Below are 20,358 nucleotides of genomic sequence, written 5' to 3'. Positions count from 1 at the left end.
TTGTTCATTTCTTTTCACTCTTTTTTCTTGAATCTTGCCTTCTCATTTTATTTCACTGAGTTGATCTTCAATTTCTGATATCTTTTCTTCTGCTTGGTCAATTTGACTACTGAAACTTGTGTGTGCTTTTCAAAGTTCTCGTGTTGTGTTTTTCAGCTCCATCAATTCATTTACGTTCCTCTCTAAGATGGTTATTCTAGCTAGCATTTAATCTAACCTTTTTTCCAGTTTCTTCGTTTCTTTGCATTGGGTTAGAACATGTTCTTTTAGCTCAGCAAAATTTCTTATTACCCACCTTCTGAAGCCTGCTTCTGTCAGTTCATCAGACTCATCCTCCATCTAGCTTTGTTCCCTTGCTGGTAAGGAGTTATGACCCCTGGGAGGAAGAGAGGCATTCTGGTTTTGGGTGTTTTCATCCCTTTGCACTGGTTTCTTCCAGTCTTCGTAGATTTATCTACCTGCAGTCTTTGCAGTTGGTGATTTTCAGATGGTGTCTCTGAGTGGACATCCTTTTTGTTGATGTTGAAGCTATTTCTCTCTGGTTTTCAGTTTTCTTTTTAACAGTCAGGCTCCTTTGCTGCAGGTCTGCTGGAGGTCCACTCCAGACCCTGTTTGCCTGGGAATCACCTGTGGGGGCTGCAGAACAGCAAGGGTTGTGCCAGTTTCTTCTTCTGTTATCTTCGTCCCAGAAGGGTACCTGCCCAGATGTCAGCCTGAGCTCTCCTTTATGAGGTACCTCTTCAGATATATGGGGGTCAGGGAGCTGCTTGAGGAGACAGTCTGTCCCTTATCAGAGCTTAGGTGCTGTGCTGGGAGTTCCGTTGTTCTGTTCAGAGCTGCTGGGCAGGTATGTTTAAGTCTGCTACAGTGGAACTCATACCTGCCTCTTTTCCCAGGTGCTCTGTCCTGGGAAGGTGGAGCTTTATTTATAAGTTCCTGACATGCTGCTGGCTTTTTTTTGGCGGGGCGGGGTGCAGCTGTTTATTTCAGGGAGATGGCAGAGGAGGGAGCTTAGTCTTTCTTGGCAGCGGCTTTCCTCATGGAGGCCAGGATATTGCTCAGCTCCTCCCACTTCCTCTTGGCACAGATGTGTGTCCCCACCCTTTTCTTGATGAACTTGAGGGCCCGTTTGTCCTTGGAGACCTTCAGCAACTCCATGGCGTGTCGCTCGTACGGGGCAAAGCCAAGCACTTCCCGGATCATGTCCCGCATGAACTTGGTGTGTTTGGTCAGATGCCCATGGCAGTGGCTGTGCCTGGGCTTGCCCACATTCTTGGTTACCTTGTGGCCCTTGTTGAGGTCCACAGCCATAGGATAGCAAAGAGCCATGGCTACTACTCTCCAATGGCAACCATGGTGGAAGGGCTGGTGCTTCGCGGAACTCTCACTGCTGCCTTTTTTCAGAGATGCCCTGCGCAGCAAGGAGGTAGTCTAGTCACAGTCTGTCAGCAGAGGCATTGCTGAGCTGCTGCGGGCCCTGCCCAGCTGCTGTGTAAACTTCCTTGTGGTTTTGTTTACAGAGGTACAGTTAGAACTCCCTCGGTAGTGGTGGTCTACCTCAGTAATATCACATTGTCCAATTTCCAGATTTAAAAAAATTCACAGAGATTAATATATTTAATTATATAAATTAAACATGCATTGAGTTCCTATTATGCCAGGCACTCTTCTAGGTGATGGGATGACATTGGAGAATCACATCAATTCTATTTTCTCCTATCTCTCCAGAGTTTATAATCTGGCAAAGAAGGTACAATAAACACAATGTTTACATATATGTTAATATAATACAGGCTGTTCAAGATGATATGGACTAAGGAACATGAAACTTAGAGCAACATGAAGGAGTTGCAGTACTAAACATGGGGGTCAGGACTTCCTTCCATGAAACTGTGAGATGGAAGCAAATGCCCAAAGGTGGGAGAGTAAGCCCTGTAACTGTCTGCAGATGACTGTTACAGGCAGTCCATTAGGGAAGAACATGCTAGCGCATTTTGGCATGGCTGGAGAGGTATAGGCAATGAGAAGAATGTTGAGAAAAGGCTTTAAAGAGAAGGGAAAAAGCAAAAGCAGGGGTAGCAATTAGAAATCAATTAAGTAAATTCCCCATATCACATAGCAAGAAGGTGGGAAAATTGAAATTCAAATCATGGTTTTTCCAACTCTAAAACTGCAGCCCTCTGCCCAAGCTTGCATCATAAATTTGCTGTTGCTCTTTTGTGCTGAAGATTTTTCACAGCACGAGGTTTGTAGTGGATGAGTGGGGGAGGTTGGAAATACTTTCTTACTCTTTCTAAACCTGCTTCGTTTTTCCCATATCTGTCTGCTGCCCTCTCCTTTCTGAAGTTCGATTGGAAGAGGGAGCTGTAGAAATATTCTGAGTTGCTTTTAGACGGATGTAAAATGACTTCACAAATAAAATCTTGAATTTAATTATTGCGGTTTTTTTCTACTTCAATCTGTGTTTTAGATAGCCATCAAAAATTTCCCCACCTTATTATGAAATAATTTAAGGAGACATGTAAAGGCAGATCACAAGAAAAGCATAGGACCATTGACTTCAACTAACATCTCTAATTGTGGTTTTGATTGTAATGGAGCTTTGACTGAATTCTAATAGAGCTTTGAGGTGGGAGTTTCTAAGAAGATATATTTGATGGAGGAATTCTTAGAATGCATTGGTGCTTAGGACAGTGTATGGTTTTAAAAATCTTTGTTAAGCTATGTACCCATAAACTATACATTAAAGAATCAATTCTAAAAGATCAGTCCTGAAGACATAATAAATGACCTGTGAAGTTTGTCCATGACCTCTGTGAGATTCTGTGGAAATTGTGTGGATATGTATATTCACTATTTGGGGAATAAGACCTATAGATTCCTTTAGTTTATTTACCTTAAATAAAGTAAGACCAAGATTAATGTTTCCTTAAGACTCACTGCTTTGTGAAATAATGATATTTTAGATCTTTGAGTACTTCGTAGTTTACAAAACATACACACACATATGTATATATATGTATACACATATATGTATATACACACACATATATACATATATGTACATATATATGTGTGTGTATATATATACACATACTGTATATATGTGTGTGTGTATATGTATTTTTATCTCAGTATTCAAAGAATCCTTAGCATTGGTTGTCTAAACAACATCCCATGCTATGTTTTTTGGAGTGGAGTAAATTATAAATAATATTTTTAAAAATGTGTGAAAAGTTGGCTAATTAAAAACATTGTTGTGACCACAATGTTTATATTAGCCCACATGATTAGGTTTCCTGGTTTAGAAATACACACACTCAACCTTGTTTAAGCAATGAAGAGAACTATTTTAGATAACTGAAAAGTACAGAGATAAAGTTGTTTATAAGTGTGGCTTGATCCAGAAGTCAATGGTGCCTTTCAGGCTCCAGTTCTTTCATCGCTGCCACCTCAGTGTGTCAATTTTGTCCTCAAGTTGGTATCTGTCGTGGAAGGGAATGGTCATAAAAATGACATACATCTTGTTCCTTGCGCAGTGAAACGGAAGCGAAACTCTTGGATGCAGCATTCACTGGCCAGTCCCGGGACCATCCCATTGGGCGAGTGCAATGGTTCACATGTCATCTACTAAACACAGTTTTTGAGACCAGAGGGCATTGAGTGTGCTCATTGGCTTCAGCATGGTCACATACTGCTCTGGAAGAGCTGAGAGTAGAGTTACATTGCCTGAGGCCACGTGGACAGCAAAATAAAAAACAAGTGGTCTTAGTAAAGGAAAAATATGAACACTGGAACAGTGGAAGGATGTTCTCTACACTGGGGCAGATGAAAAATAGTGTCAATGGCAAACACTAGAGGGGAATATCTTGACATAAGCAGAATTAAGGCTATTTAAAAAGAGGGAATAGAAGCCCGGAGAGATGGAAGAGCAGCCTCTAGGCACTGAAGTAGTAAGTGGAGAAAGTGGGGCTCAAAGCCAGAACTTCAAACCCCAAATCTATTGTTCTTTCTATCATAGACTGTTATTTCCACAGAGAACCAAGTGTGTACAGCTCATAAATTGCAAAACAACTTTGGCTCTGACTGTGGGAATAAACTGCTGAGTAATATATGATTTACACCAATGACAGCTGTGAATTTCAGTTTCAGTTCCAGATACAGAGAGAGTTCTCAGAGTGGTGTAGTTTTCATTTGCAGGGCACAGCATTACTCTTCACTTCTCAGAGGCTTTTCAGCTAAGACTGTCAAAGGTCTCTGTAAAGATGAAACATCTCCTACTCCATAATTGAGGAGCCAGAGGCAAAGGGTAGTGAATTAGCCAAGCCACCACTAAGGCAGCCTCGATGACCTTGGTCTCCACTGAGCAGTTTATAGTTGTTTTCTGCTATGAATAAGTACATGCACACAGGTGCCTAAGAGTCACAGACCAAGTCACCAAGGGTAACCCAGAGAACCTGTGATTAACTTTTCTGTGGCCAGAGAGAGAAAATAGAAAAGTTCAGTAGCAAAGTAAATTTTGTCAACATGGTATTGTTGAAAACTACCTATGACTCAAGTCAGCAGATTAAGATTTTTGCTTCTGGCTCAGTAAGAACATAATCCTGGGCATACTATTATTCCTTTCAATTTAAGAAGAGGAGTCTGGACTAGACCACTAGAGACTTCTCCCAACCCTAAGCAAGGTTTGAGAGTTTGTGTGCTTTGTTTTGAATCTTTATTCTTATCTTTGCCACTGGAGTATGAAATAAATGATGATTCAAAACCAACCTGACAATTAAATTGAATTAAATTAGTGTTCCTCACACGTAAGGTGCAAAAGGAATCACCTGGGATTCTTGTTCAAATGCAAAGTCTGATCCCACAGGGGAAGGGTGGAGCCCGAGGGTCTGCATTTTTAATAAACTCCTAATAGATACCAAAGCTGCTCATGCCCAGCCATACTTTGGACACTAAGAGTGGAAAAAGTTTAGAATTCCGTGTATGTTTCCAGCAAAATACATCCAGAGGAAAAAGACAGATGAAGAGAAAAAGGAATGGGGATAGTATGACTTTACTGATTTAAAAAATACGGTATTTACAAATCAAGTATAAGTTGAGACTTAGAGATTTAAAAGCAAATCTATACTCTGATAAATGCATACATTCCAACAAAAACATCAATAGGATTTAGTTAAATGAATTATTGATATAGTCATAGCAGTTTGTTGTTTTAGCTGATGAGGAGAAGCACAGTGGCTGGTTCTCCTCTGATTGGCACAATCACTTTTGAGAAATGAGGAAGGTTCTAAAGGTTCCCTGCACTTGACACATTAAAGCATGGGGGGGTTCAAGGATTTATTTCCTCAGTAACCCAGGACTGCTCTGCCAGCTAGAACTACAGTATATTGAAATGTCTGCCAGGATCCCTGATTCCTGGTCCAAGGCCATTGTTATTAATGGCATTACTCATCACACTAAGTCACCTCCTGTATGACTTACATCCTTTTTTGCCATCTTTTTGTGTGTGTGTGTGTGTGTGTGTTGATAGAATCACTCTATCTCTGCAATAAAATGCAAATCACTATTCTTTAAGTAAGGGCCATGATGATCCTGAAGTTCTTTGTGTAGGCTTCCTTCATTTATCTTTCACTGTAATTTCAGTAATGAGCATAAAAGGATCTAGACAAAAATAGTATGTTCAGAAATACCAACACAAGATGCAGCAGTGACTCATTTCATAAGCTAACTTTTATTTTCTCTGTTCTTATTCCCTGGGTCATTGATGAACAAAGTTGCCAGCTTTGCTTCATATGTTACCTCTTGCATGGATTCAGCAATAATAATTGGAACTGAAAATAAATGTATGTCCAGGAATGAATGATATGCCCTTTATTCACCAGATCGTTCAACATTTCCAGTTTTTCCGTTGTCATTTTTATACTGTACATGCTCTTTGTTCTCTGCAATGCTTTATTAGCCTCTTTCATGTTGAAAAGCAGCAGATAAAAGAGGCAGCCAAAGAGGATCTGGGAGGCATGTGCTGTGTGGGGCTCCTTCACTCTGGAGCAGCACAAGTGCATTATGTTATGTTTTGGTTGACAAACTCGCCTTTGTCCCCCTAATTTGGAAAAGCCCTGTGAAGAAAATCATACTAGGGCCATTTTCAACTATCCTGGTTACCTATCCCAAATCTATTGGATTCCAGGTGGAATGATTTTTTGGTCATTAAAAACCATTATTTATTTTATTTATTTATTTGTATTATAATTTAAGTTCTGGGGTACATGTGCAGGTCATGCAGGATTGTTACATAGGTATACACATGCGATGGTGGTTTGCTGCATCCAATACCCCATCAGCTATATTAGGTATTTCTCCTAATGTTAGCCCTCCCCAGTCCCTCTACCCCTTGCTATCCCTCCCCTAGCTCCCCCGCACACCTTAACAGGCCCCAGTGTGTAATGTTCCCCTCCCTGTGTGCATGTGTTCTCATTGTTCAACAACAACTTATGAATGAGAACGTGTGGTGTTTGGTTTTCTGTTCTTGCGTCAGTTTGCTGAGAATGATGGTTTCCGGCTTCATCCATGTCCCTGCAAATGGACTCATCCTTTTTTATGGCTGCATAGTATTCTGTGGGTGTATATGTGCCACATATCCTTTATCCAGTCTATCATAGACTGGATAGACTGGATGAAAATCATTATTTTTATGAGTCATAGGAAGCTGTTTTGCAGTTCTCAAATTCAACTGAACTCCTAAAGCACATGTATATTGTTTAGCCCAACCTCTAACAACAACACATACTAATAATGACAATGATAGCAGCTAACATTTATTGAGACTTTACAATATTCAACTGCATAGTTATAAATATTATCTCGATTAGTATTCTCGGGGAATGTATAAAGCAGTTATCATTCTTCTTTTCCTCCTCCTCCTTCTTATTATTCCTTGTCTGTAGATTTTTAAAAAATGGCCTCCGGAAGATTACATAGCATCTCAAGTCATGCATTTATCAGTTATGAAGCCGCGATTGAAACAGCTCCAGAATCTGTGCTGTTACCTCCTTCATTTGGGCTTCTTTGGTGTAAGCTTAATGTTGCTGTTCTATTAAACATCCTTCTTCATTACAGGGTGTTCAAATAAATAGAGGTCCTGATTCTCCTGTTCCCTACAATGGTACCAATGCTAAGAATAATGCCCACATATGACAAGGACTCACTGTTTAATCGGAGAGAGAGAGAGAGAGAAAAGCAGAAAGATGAAGAGAAGGGGAGGTGAAGGGAGGAAGAAAGGAAGTTAGAAAACATTGTGAAGCCTCTAATGGCATGTTAAATTGTTTGCTATGCTTGATGTGAACGTCCCAGATCCCAGGAAGCCACAGAAGGGAGGGCAGAAAGAAAACATGATAATGATGTTTGTGGAAAAGTAAAATCAATCTGGTGACACTGTAGGCAAAACATCTTAAAATATTAGGTTGAATGCAAAGTAACATTCTATGAAATATTTATTTAAAATCTGTCACCTTAACTGGGAAGGTATTTCAGAATGCTTCATATGTATATAGCATTAAGACATTTTAATTAATTGATTTTTAAAATCAGTAGGTAAATGAGTTTATATTCTCAGTTGCAATGCTTCTTTTAAAAATGTAATTAGGGTGAAAACTAAATAACGTTCTAAGACGTACTGACAATACATTTATTATCATATTCTTTACAATTACTGTTACATTCAATACATTTTTTTTCTGTTTTTATTTTTCTTGCTTCCTTCTTTCTTTCTCCTCCCTCTCTCCCTTTTTCTCTTTCTTTCTTTCTTATTATAAGCACTTCAGTGTCAGCATAAACTGAAGAAAATACTACCACACATATTCAGCAATGCATATTATATTACACTTTTAAAATCAATTCTCACCTCTCTGTTTCTCTTCCCCCTAAACTCTGAAATTCCAAAAACCTATCTGGGAACAAAAAAAGATTTGAATTTACAGGAACCCAAAGTAAAAGTCAGTGAGCCTGCCTAAAATGATCCAGGACCTTGGAGAGCAGAACCAAGATAAAGGATGAGTACTGATGTATGAAACCATTCCTCTCCTTATGCCATTACAATTTAATCTTTTATGACCAGGAACGGTGGCTCATGCCTGTAATCCCAGCACTTTGGGAGGCTGAGGCAGGCCTATTGCTTGAGTTCAGGAGTTCGAGACCAGCCTGGCCACCATGGTGAAACCCTGTCTCTACTAAAAATATAAAAATTATCCAAGCGTGGTAGTGCATGCCTGTGGTCCCAGCTACTTGGGAGGCTGAAGCAGAAGAATCGCTTGAGCCTGGGAGGCAAAGATTGCAGTGAGCTGAGATCACACCACTGCACTCCAGCCTAGGTGACAGAGGGAGATTCTGTCTCAAATAATAGTAATATTAATAATACTTTTCTATGCTTGCTAATTCACCAGAGAGGGTGACATTAGCTTAGCTTCCTTCATCTGTAATGTGATTTCCAGCTGTGTTTTCATGACAAACTTGTATCACAGCAAACATTCCAGATATCTCAAAGGTTTAGATGAAATGACATTTGATTCTATCAGTAATGGATTTCATCCTGAATTTTTAATTCCTCTCTTTCAAAAAAACACTGAGGTACACGCTATCCTACTTGGCTCCGTTCTGAATCATTTCAATGTAGTTATAGAGAATGTTACTCATCGCTTCTTCATGAACGTGAATTTGCTGTCTCTTGATTACCACAACTAAGTTAGAGTTGTCACCAATAAGCACACAATTGAATCAAAATTTTTAAAGTCCCCCAAAACCATGTGCATTAGACTATAAGTCTGAGTTAAGCTTTTCAGTTATAAGGTGCACACGATGTCAGCATGCGATAATTTGGTAAGAAAATAACAACAAGATCTAGTTTTAGCTCGTGACTGTGAGCTTGGAAGACACCCAGTCCTGATAACTGGGGATAAACAGAGTTATAGTTTGTGTTAGTACTCAACTGAATTTTTCATTGTTCAATAGACCTTGACTGTTCTGGGTTCTGGAAATCCAGTAGTGAACAAAAAAAAAAAAAAAAATCTTACCTACATCAAGTTGTATTAACATGGTAGCATACATTGTCTAGGAAGAATTTATAAATAAATAAATAGATTATATATATATATATATATATATATATATGTATATATATGTGTGTGTGTGTGTATATATATATATATTCGTATATGCATATGTTATGTATGTGTGATCAGAAAGAAACTTTGGCACTTAAATATACCCAAACACACAAATCGTTTTGAGCTGAAAATCTTTGTGCCTTCAGAGGATTTTTGGAGTAAGAATCTTAGCAGTAGTATGGTTTCTAAAACAGAGTCCAGAAAAAGTTTTTGTTTCTCCCATTTGTCAGTTAGGCAAAGGAACAGTAAGGTTTTGGGCAAAGGGATGGAAAAGAAGATTTGATGATATTGTGCAAGTGAATATGCTTAAAAGAAAACTAACTTGGAGGCTTTGTTTCTTACTGCCGCTGTTGCAAATCACTACAAATGTAGTAGTTTAAAACAACAACAACAAAAAACTTTACTTATAGTTCTGGAGTTCAGGAGTTACAAAATCAAGATGTCAGCAGGGCTGCATTCTTTCTGGAAGCTCTAGGGGAGAATCTATTTCCTTGCCTTTCCAGCTTCTAGAAGCTGCTTGCATTTTTTGGCTTGTGGTCCCTCCCTTATCTTATACAGATCTCTGCTCCTGTGCTCATATCTCTCTGACTCTGATACCCGTATAAAGACTCTTTTATCAGGCCCCTTGGAAATATGTTGATCCCAGTCTATAACCCAGTATAATTTCATCTCAAGGTCCTTACTTTAAGTACATATTTTTGGGGACTTATTCAGTCTAGCATAGAGTCTGATGTATTAGATGAAATATTCGTGTTCTGACTTGCATATTTACTGCATATGCAAGTTTGTAGGATAAATTTTGGATACTACCACAGAAATCTCAGATACCATAAAAGCTAAAAAATAAATTATTCTTCAAATCACCCTTTGCTTGAGTAGCTGTGGATGGCTTTGCAATCAGGGAATAAATTCTTTGTTTCATCATGAGCAGGGAGGCCATCAACATTCAGGAGTTAAAGTCAACAGATGCATGGCGTTCCTTCCCATTTTGCAATGGGTATCTTATCTCCACTTATCTCTCTCCATATATGTATATTGCATATATATGAATATTAATATGTATACCCATTTTTCTTTAAAAACTTCTTTATATAGCCCTTTCAGGTAGTTCTCACAAATGAAATGTTAGCTTGCTTAGATATGGCCATTTAAAGCCAATTGGAACTGCCAGCAATATAGGAATTAGTTGTATAATTTATGTCACATTAACTTGTTACACAACTTTGTGTAGTTTCTTGTTTTATCTGAATTTATTGCCTCACTCATCTGAGAGAATAAAATGCATACAGAGTCACACAGTGACACACTGCTTTTTGTAAAGAATTTTAAGATTCTTCATTGTGGATTTAATTATGAGAGTGACTTTTTGTCTTGACATCTCTAAAATGTGATGGAAGTGAGTGGGAAAAGCTGATGCTAATGGGTTTTCCTACCCAACACAGATGTCATGTTTACTGACATCTGATTTTAAATACTCAGAGCAATTTTCAGACTAAAAAACTGGTTTTGAGAAATATATAATGGACTTCAGGTTAAGATAAGATGATATAGAGCCACTTTTTTTTGTACTTCCTGTACATTAAAATTTTTAAATATAAATATAAACCCAGGAAATAGAACAAGAGGTATATTTCAGTCCTTTCAGTTCTTATATCAAAAAATAGCATGGACTAGATAGCTTATAAACAATAAACCTTTCTTTTACCACAGTTCTGGAGGCTAGGAAGTCCAAGGTCAATCTACTGGCAGATTTTGTGCAAGGTTGATCCCATATCTATGTGTGCAGACACCTGTCTTCTCACCATGAACTTACATGGAAGAAGGGGTGTGAGAACTCTCTGGAGCCTCTTCTAAAAAAACACTAATTCCATTTGTGAGAGCTCTGCCACATAAAAGGCCCCACCTCCTAATTCCAACACCTTGGGAATTAGGTTTCAGCATACGAATTTTTGGCCTGCACAAACACTCAGTCCATAGCAACGCAATGAGGGAGATCTCTGAAAGGTGATATGACAGTATACTGGTCAGGGACCCAGGGCTGGAGAAACAACACAGCCAAAGAGTGTCTTGTGATTCCCAACCAACAGAGGAAGGGGACCCAGAGCCAGTATTCCCGATCCCCAACCTAACAAAAGCAAGTACCCTATCTAGGCCCATTCCTTTCCCACATAGAACGGAACCCCGTAGGAAACACAAAACTGGCAGAGCTAACAAGAAAATCAATCTGGAGGCTCACAAACAATGGACAACCAAGGAAACACTCTTCTCCCCACTGGACCAGAGATGACTTCTCCACAGAGAAATACTGAAGCTGCCAATGGCACTTACTTGTAAGAAAGAACACAGCAAGCAGATGGGTTTGAGAAGCCTTCTTGTCACCATGGTCTTGAGACTTCTCCCTTCCCAGGGACACCAGGAAGGGAAGGGACACAGGTACAGGGATCCTACCCCTGCAAGTGACTGTTCCCAGAATTGCTCTCTAGGTCCCCCCAGGCAGGGGAATCCTGCCACTGCAAGCTCCTGACAGTGATGACCCGTGCAGATTAAGACTTTCTACCCACACCAGGAGACCCCCATATGGCGAGAGAACTGCAAAGAGGAACTCAGACATTGAAGGCATCCTGACCCAGAAGGTCTTTTTGTGTACATATGGGCCTGATACTCCCTCTACACAGAGCAGAGACACTGGGGCAGCGGGGATTAGGGGCCAGCAATAAATGAGCATCGAGAGAGGGAACCTGGGAGTCCTTTCCTCCACCTAGAGACACCCAGTAGCCCCACCTGATCTCTTAGTTTCCTATTGAGTCAGCAGAAGCAAGAACCAGTGAGAGCCCCATAAGCATCAGACCAAACTAAAAAACAAGCCAAAATAATAGCACAAAGGATGTAAAAATTAAACTGTCAAGGAACTGCAGACTGCAGAGTAGACTAAACCATGTCTAGGACACAACTGAAAATCACCCATCATACTAGGAACCAAGAAAATTACAATTTGACTGAGAAAAGACAATCAACTGACATCCATCAGTGCTTAAATGAATCAGATGTTGAAATTATTGTTGAATAGATGGGGATTTTGAAACAGCTATCCTGAAACAATTACAGATTCTTTTGAAACAAATATGAAATATAGAAAATCTCACCAAAAACTTAGAAGTTATAAAAAAGGAACCAAATAAATATATAAAAGGGGAAAATACAGTATTTGAAATAAAAAAAACTCTTTGTGTAGGCTTAATAGTGTTTTGAGATGACAGAGGATAAAATAAAGGAACACAAGGACGAATCAATGTAATTCACCCAGCTTGAAAAGTAGAGAGAAACTAGACAAAAAGAGCAGCTGAAATGGAAACGGAAGAAGAGGAAGAAAAAGAAGAGGAAGGGAACAGAGCTTCAGGGACTTGAGGGAACATAGCTAAATGTTCAGCATTCATGTTATCACAGCCACAAGAGAAGGGAAAAGTGACAGTGGGTATGAAAGAGCATTCAAAGCATGAATAGCTGAAAACTTCTTGACTTTGGCAAAAAATGGAAATGTTCATGAAAGAAATAATCCAAAGTGGTTAAATGCAGAGAAATTTATGCCAAACACATCATAAATAAACTTCTGAAAATCAAACATAAGAAAAACATTTCGAAAGCAGCAAGAGAGAAATGAAACGTTATCTACAGGATGATACCAGTTCTAATGTCAATGGTTTTTTCATCTGAAATCACGGAGAAAAGAAGGAAGTGGTCCAACAATTTTCAAATACAAAATGAAATGAACTCTCAGCTATGAATTAGTTCCCTTTACCTTCCCTACCTTTAAATAAAATTATCTAATATGTCATTATACCTATTGTAAGATAGCATTATGACTTTTGATTTAATTATCTAATATAATTTCTAAAATTCATAAGTAAGATATAGTCTATTGTATATACCTACATTTATGCTCTTTCTGATTTTCCTTTTTCCTTTCTGATGGTTCAAAATTATTTGTTTTATTATTTATGTTTAAAGAATAATTATTTTATTTGTGTTTTTTTTTAAGCTAACCTGTAAAGCAAGTCTACTGGCAATACATTCTTTATTTTATTTTATGTTGTCTGAGAATGCTTTATTTCCCATTTTTTTTCAAAGAAGAGTTTCACTACATATTATTGCAAACATTAATAAGAAAGTCAAGAGTAGCTATATTAATACCTGATTAAGTATACCTCAGACCAAAAAAAAAAAATTTTAGAGACAAAAAGAACATTGTATTACATTATAATAAAAAGTTTAATTTCGCAGGAAGATACAACAATTACAACTGTGTATATACCAAACAACAAAGCCTCAAAATACATAAATAAAAACTGACAGAGCTGAAAGGAGCAATGGAGAAATCCGTAATTATACATGTGGACTTTATAATCTTCTTTCCAGAACTCAAAAGCATATATGATCACTAGATATAAAATTGAAAAAGGATATAGACAACCTCAACAACATACTCAACAGAAATTATTATATATGCACTAACATATATGAATAAATATGTATATATATGCATATTTATACACACACATATGCACATGTATACATATTCCTTTTTCCTATATATTTGTGTATATAAATTCAGTCCGTTTCAGACAATAGCAAAATGTCTATTTTATTATTCCTAATGGCTATGAAACTTTCACCAAAGTAGACCATATTTGGAGCCCTGCAACAAACCTCAACACATTTTTATAAAATAAAATCATACAGAATGCCTTTTCTGACAATAATAAAATCAAACTAGAAATCAATAACAAAAAGAGAACAGAAGAATCTCCTATCTAATCAAATAGAAATTTAAAAACATACTTTTAAATAATTTATAGTCAAAGAGGAAGTTTAAATTAAAATGTAAAAATATAGATGGAATTAAATGAAAATGAAAATGCAACATGTCAAATTATGTGGGATGCAACTAAAACTGTTGAGAGAAAAATCTTAGAACTGAATGCTACCTTAGAAATTAGGAAAGATCTCAAATCAATCATCTAAGCTACTACTTGCATTTGACCATTAAATACTTATCTACCAAGTTGAATTACAATATTTAATGTTTATAAAGTGTACAAGTCCCCGGTCTCTCACATCTTCCATGTTTGGTGTAACACTTGTGGCCTTATGTCACTAGATGCCATAATTAAAATCTGAGGCTCAAGGAAGAGTGCCTAAGGGGAGACAAGCTGTTCCTTAGCATTTGTAAGACTATCTGAAGGCTATACACACAAACAGTATGAAACAATTGCTAACTGGGTTTAGTAATATGAAGGACGTCCTATAGCTGAAGCTTAAACTTTGCCCACTAGACGGTTTCTACCCACATGCCATTGGCCAAGTAGATCAAGGTTGAGAACAATCTGAAGAGTGACTCTGGAGAACATAAGCTAAAACACACTTTTTCCAGACTTGATGGCTAGGTTCACAAGAGGCTGAAATATTCACACAGTTGTATCAACTATTGACTGCCTACTTACAGCAAGCTTAGAAAAACGAATAGAAAATTGACAGTATTGGCCAAAATGACATTGAAATTATCTGCCAATTTTAATTACACCTTGTCATAAATAGACTGCTCTCTCTCAACTCTGTTAGCAGCCTAAAAGGTTAGAGAACATTTTCTAAGTTTACTAATTTACTTTCAGTGCATTGTCTCTACATAGTGGGGCCCATGGCCTTGTCTGAATAAGGACTTCTCTAAAAGGTGTTACGTCACACAAATAAAAATGGCATATTAATGATATTATGAGATTCCCTGCAACTTAAAGCCAGTTAAATTTGTGTAGGCATTTTGTCAATGAAATTGAACACATGAAAATGAACCAGATACAATGTAATTTAATTGAAAATTATTTTTAAAAACAGTTTGTGTTAGTTTTTCCTAATATAGTGTTATCATTTTCATCATATTTACCTTAATGGCATAATTATACATAAATTATTTGGAGAATCCTGTGAGCTCTTAAAAATCTGTATTGTGAGGCAATGAAAGATATTCATCTTCAAACCAGTGGACTGGTGAATCATAATTAAATTCCTAGTGTCTACACAATATTTTATAAATTCACTTTTGTCACGATCTTAGCACCATATTACCATATTAATAGTATGTAATTGCCATTAACACTGTAACATAATATTAAGATATAATTTATGAGAAACTTTCTCTCACTATTATAAATCTACAATTTAATCTTAGAACCATCCATTTCATTCCAGACAGCCAGGATAAAATACAGATACCTTTGAAGTGATACTGAATGTTAAAATCACCCTTCTAGTCATCATGGAGGGATAAAGGAGAGAGAAAAGTTATCTAATTTCACTTTCAATTCTCTCCTTCATCCTGCCTTATTTTATGAACTTAAACAAGGAAGTTACCACAATATTTGTGGGGCAGAGATTATGCGAAGAATCTTATTCCCAGATTGCTTCCTTTATTGACAGAGGTATAAATCTTTTATTTCCATATATTCTTCTCATACCGTTCTCTGCAAACATAACTATCTTCCCCATTTTTTAACTATCTAAGCTTTTTATTTTTTAATTGTACTTTAGGTTCTGGGGTACATGTGCAGATCATGCAGGATTGTTGCAGGGGTACATGCATGGCAAGGTGGTTTGCTGCCTTCATTTCTTCATCACCTATATCTAGTATTTCTCCCCTCGTTATCCCTCCCCACCCTCCCCACCCCCTGCTGTTCCTCCCCTAGTCCCCCACAAACTGACCGAAGTGTGTGATGCTCCTCTCCCTGTGTCCACATGTTCTAATTGTTCAACACCTACCTATGAGTGATAACATGCAGGGTTTGGTTTTCTGTTCTTGTGTCAGTTTGCTGAGAATGATGGTTTCATATCTCCCCATCATTAAAAGCAAAGCCACCTATAACAACTTCCTTACATTTAAATAACTGTTTTTTAAATTCTTGTGTATTCTTTGTGCCTTCTATTGGTTAGATTTTGTTAAAATAATGCTGCATAACAAAACTTTTCCATAATAATTTGATACAATAATTTATTACAGTTTATGTGCCTACAGGTTTTCTGGGCTTCAGCTGGTCTGCATAGCACACTCATCTTCCTACTGCAGGTGTATAGGTCAGCTGATATGGCTTTGCAGCTCTACCCCCACACCCCCAGTACTAATTTATTAATAGCATATACTTCTTATAATGATGACTGAGACACAAAAGAGCAGGTAGAAACGTAAGAGACCTTCTAAAGCCTATCCTCAGAACTGCCATACTGTCTTTTCTGCCTCTGGCCAAAGCAGGACATAAGGTACAAAGTCAAGAGCTCAAAGCCACATAGCCCTAAGATGAAGAATGGCTGTGGATTCAGGAGCAGATGAATTTTAGGAGCCAACAACACAATCTACCACTTGCTCTTCTTAAGCAATATTATTGTTTACCTTCTGTGCTAATTATCTGTATACCTATTTTTCTCTATGTTAGCACCCAATTGCACTGACTATTTCATTTGCACGGTGCTTTTCACTTGGTAAGTTCTCAACCCTGGAAAAAGATGCAAGCCCACTAACATTCCTGTTACACATTGCCAGTTACTTGTAAGCTTATATGATGTGGTCTTTCTCTAAAGGCAATTATACAGGAGCCTGAATTCTGTGCAGAGTATTGTTCTTCTGCCTCACTTTATGACTGGGAATCATTGCATAGGTTTCACCACAATTAAAATGTAATCAAGTCCCATGAAGCGATTTAGTCTGAATTATGGGTTTTTGGCACTGGGCTTCTGGATTTTTTTTTTTTTTAATTTTAGGTAGTTGTGACTAATGTTCACCTACTGCATATACTTTAAGCCAGCTACTGTATATCCATGCATTTTGTTGATGGAGAATAACAAGATAGCTGCCACTCTAGAACCTACTCAGAGGAACTAGTATATGACAATACTCAAACTTTCTTCTCATTGTCACCGTCTAGTCTCGCTAACCAAGGTCAAAATGACTTTTTCATTTGCATGGACCTGAGTTTTAGCTCCCTTATGCCTTGATAAGTCGGTTATGATTCTATGTCCACAGTAATTTGTAATTACTTAAATGGATCATTAGAGAAGCAAAATCTCCACTCATGAGATTTTCACTGGCCTTTCACATACTCATCCGGCAAAAGAGGAAAAAGAAATATTTATGGACATTCAGAAAGGATTTTTCTTGTTATATTTTTAATAGAACATCATATCTTTCACTGGCCTAATATTTTATATTTTGTACATTTGTAAATGTTGAAAAATTTGGGTGACTATGCTAATGTACTGGAAAACTTAAAATTGACAAGGAAGTAGATAGAACACTAAGTTTTAAGGAAAAAATAGACCATTCTCTGTGCAGAATGATTTAATATAACTGGGATAATTTTTTAAATTAGGCCTTTGTCTCAATGCCATTTAGGTCAGGATCCTAGCTCTACTGCTCTGTCTCTTCAGCTCCAGAAGTCCCAAGTTGGCTCCATCACCACCTCTGTCACCCTATAACCTGCAAGTACTGGGAAATCTGTAGAAAGGATGCTGGCATGACCCAGAAGCCAGGAAATGGCATTGCATTAAAACTTCTGCAGTTTTCTTGGAATTCTACTCTCATCAGGATACCCACTCCCATAGCCACTCCACCACTGTGCACTTGCCCATGACGTCTGCCCACTGCCCTGCCAGTGTATGCTCACCCATGGCGTCCACACTACAGTGCACTCTCCTGCGGCTCCCTGTCACCTCACTGGAGAACTTTGGGAGCCCCCATCAAAATGTTCTTAGTAGTGGACTGAGAATACCTCAGTCACCCTACTGCAGTAGGAACTTGACCTAAAGGGGCCAGAGAACAAAGCTGTGAACCTGGTACCAACCCTCCAAGTTTAGACTCAACTATAAAGCAATTCTCAACAAATTAAAAAAAACTGAAATCACACCAATCACACTCTCAGACCACAGTACAATAGAAATTGAAATCAATATAAAGAAGACCTCTCAAAAACATACAATTACAAAAAATAACAACATGCTCCTGAATGACTTTTGGGTAAAAAATAAAATTAAGGCAAAAATCAAAATATCCTTTGAAACTTGTGAAAACAAAGATACAACATACCAGAATCTCTGGGACACAGCTAAAGCAGTGTTAAGAGGAAGGTTTATAGAAATAAACACCTACATCAAGAAGTTAGAAAGATTGCAAATTAAGTACCTAACATCACATCTAGAAGAACTAGAAAGATAAGAGCAAACTAACTCCAAAGGTAGCAGAAGAAAAGAAGTAACCGAAATCTGAGGTGAACTGAATTAAATTGAGATACAGTAATCCATAAAAAGGATAAATAAAAACAAAAGTTTGTTCTTCAAAACAATAAAGAAGATTGATAGGCCAGCAGCTAGATTAATTTAAAAAAGAGAGAGAAGATTTAAATAGATGCAATCAGAAATGACAAAGATGACAGCATCAACTCCACAGAAATATAAAAAAACAGGAACAAAAAAACCTCAAGACTATTACAAACACCTCCATGCACACAAACTAGAAAACCTAGAAGAACTGGATAAATTTTTGGAAAAATAAAATCTCCCAAGATTAAATAAGGAAGAGATTAAAATCTTGAACTGACTAGTAAGTTTTAAAATTGAATCAGTAATAAAGAAAAAACCTGCCAAAGAGAAAAAGTCCTGTTCCAGATGGATATACAACCAAATTCTACCAGACATACAAAATGAGCTGGTACCAATTCTAATTAAATTCTTTCAAAAATCAGAAAGAGACTTCCCCTAACTCACTCTATGAGGCCAGCATCATTCTTATACCAAAACCAGGCTAGATACATAACAATAAAAGAAAACTTCAGGCTCATATCCTGGATGAGCATAGAAGCAAAAATTCTTGACAAAATAATGGCAAACCAAATCCAGCAACACATCAAAAAGCTAATCCACCACAATCAAGTGGGCTTTATTCATGGGATCCAAGGTTGGTTCAACATATGCAAATCAATAAATGTGATTCATCGCATAAGCAAAACTGAAAACTAAAACCAAATGATCATCTCAATAGATGCAGAAAGGCTTTTGATAAAATTCAACATCCCTTTATGTGAAAAACCCTCAACAACTAGGAATAGGAGGAACATACCTCAAAATAACAAGAGCCATCTGTGACAAATCCACAGCCAGCATCAGACTGAATAAGCAAAAGCTAGAAGCATTCCCCTTGAGAACCGGAACAGGACGAGGATGCTCACTCTCACCACTCCTATCCAACATAGTACTGGAAGTCCTAGCTCAAGCAATCAGGAAAGAGAAAGAAACAAAAGGCACCCAATTAGGAAGAGAGAAAGTAACTGTCTCTCTTTATAGACAATATAATTCTATGCCTAGAAATCCCCACAGTCTCTGCCCAAAAGCTGCTAGAATTGATAAACAATTCCAGTAAAGTTTTAGAATATAAAATTTACATTAAAAAATCAGCAGCATTTCTATACAGCATCAATGTCCAAGCTGAGAGCCAAATCAAAACACAATACTATTCACAATAGCCACAAAAGAATAAAATACCTAAAAATATAGCTTACTAGGGAGGTAAAAGATCTCTACAATGAGAATGACAAAACACGGCTGTTAGAAACCAGAGACAACACAAACAAATGGAAAAACATTCCACGCTCATTCAGGAAGAATCAATGTTGTTAAAATAGCCGTACTGCCCAAAGCAATTTACAGATTCAATGCTATTTCTATTAATCTACCAAAATTATTTTTCATATAATTAAACTATTCTGAAGTTAACGTAGACCAATGAAGAGCCTAAATAGCCAACACAGACCTAAGCAAAAAGAAGAAAGCCAGAGACACCAACTGCCCAACTTGACACTATACTACAAGACTATCATAACCAAAACTACATGATACTGGTACAAAAACAGAAACACAGACTAATGGAACAGGTTAGAGAACCCAAAAATAAAGCTACACATCTACAACCATCTGCTCTTCAGCAATGTCAACAATAACAGGCAATGGGAAAAGGGTTCCTACTCAATAAATGGTACTGAGATAACTGGTTAGCCAGGCAGAAGATTGCAACAGGACCACGTTCTTGAACCCTATACAAAAATCAACTCAAGATTAATTAAAGACTTAAATGAAAACTATAAAAATCTTAGAAGAGGGCTGGGCGCGGTGG

The 20,358-nt window shown here is 37.5% G+C and overlaps 1 protein-coding gene and 1 long non-coding RNA gene across 2 annotated transcripts in view; both read right to left on the bottom strand.

Moving 5' to 3' along the window:
• Positions 1-20,358, bottom strand: part of LOC108285578 — a 165,141-nt gene that overhangs the window by 47,583 nt on the left and 97,200 nt on the right. The window lies entirely within an intron of this gene.
• Positions 970-1,329, bottom strand: LOC108285576 (60S ribosomal protein L36-like). Its single transcript, XM_037729374.1, has one exon. The coding sequence runs from the start codon at positions 1,327-1,329 to the stop codon at positions 1,012-1,014; it is 318 nt and encodes a 105-aa protein (XP_037585302.1). The 3' UTR covers positions 970-1,011.

The sequence above is a fragment of the Cebus imitator genome, unplaced genomic scaffold (genome assembly GCF_001604975.1).
Source record: "Cebus imitator isolate Cc_AM_T3 unplaced genomic scaffold, Cebus_imitator-1.0 Scaffold302, whole genome shotgun sequence".
Classification (NCBI taxonomy): domain Eukaryota; kingdom Metazoa; phylum Chordata; class Mammalia; order Primates; family Cebidae; genus Cebus; species Cebus imitator.
This window is presented reverse-complemented; position numbering and strand designations above follow the sequence as displayed.

Coding starts and splice junctions, on each gene's coding strand:
- LOC108285576 (XM_037729374.1), bottom strand. CDS start 1,329: ATGGCTCTTTGCTATCCTATGGCTGTGGACCTCAACAAGGGCCACAAG.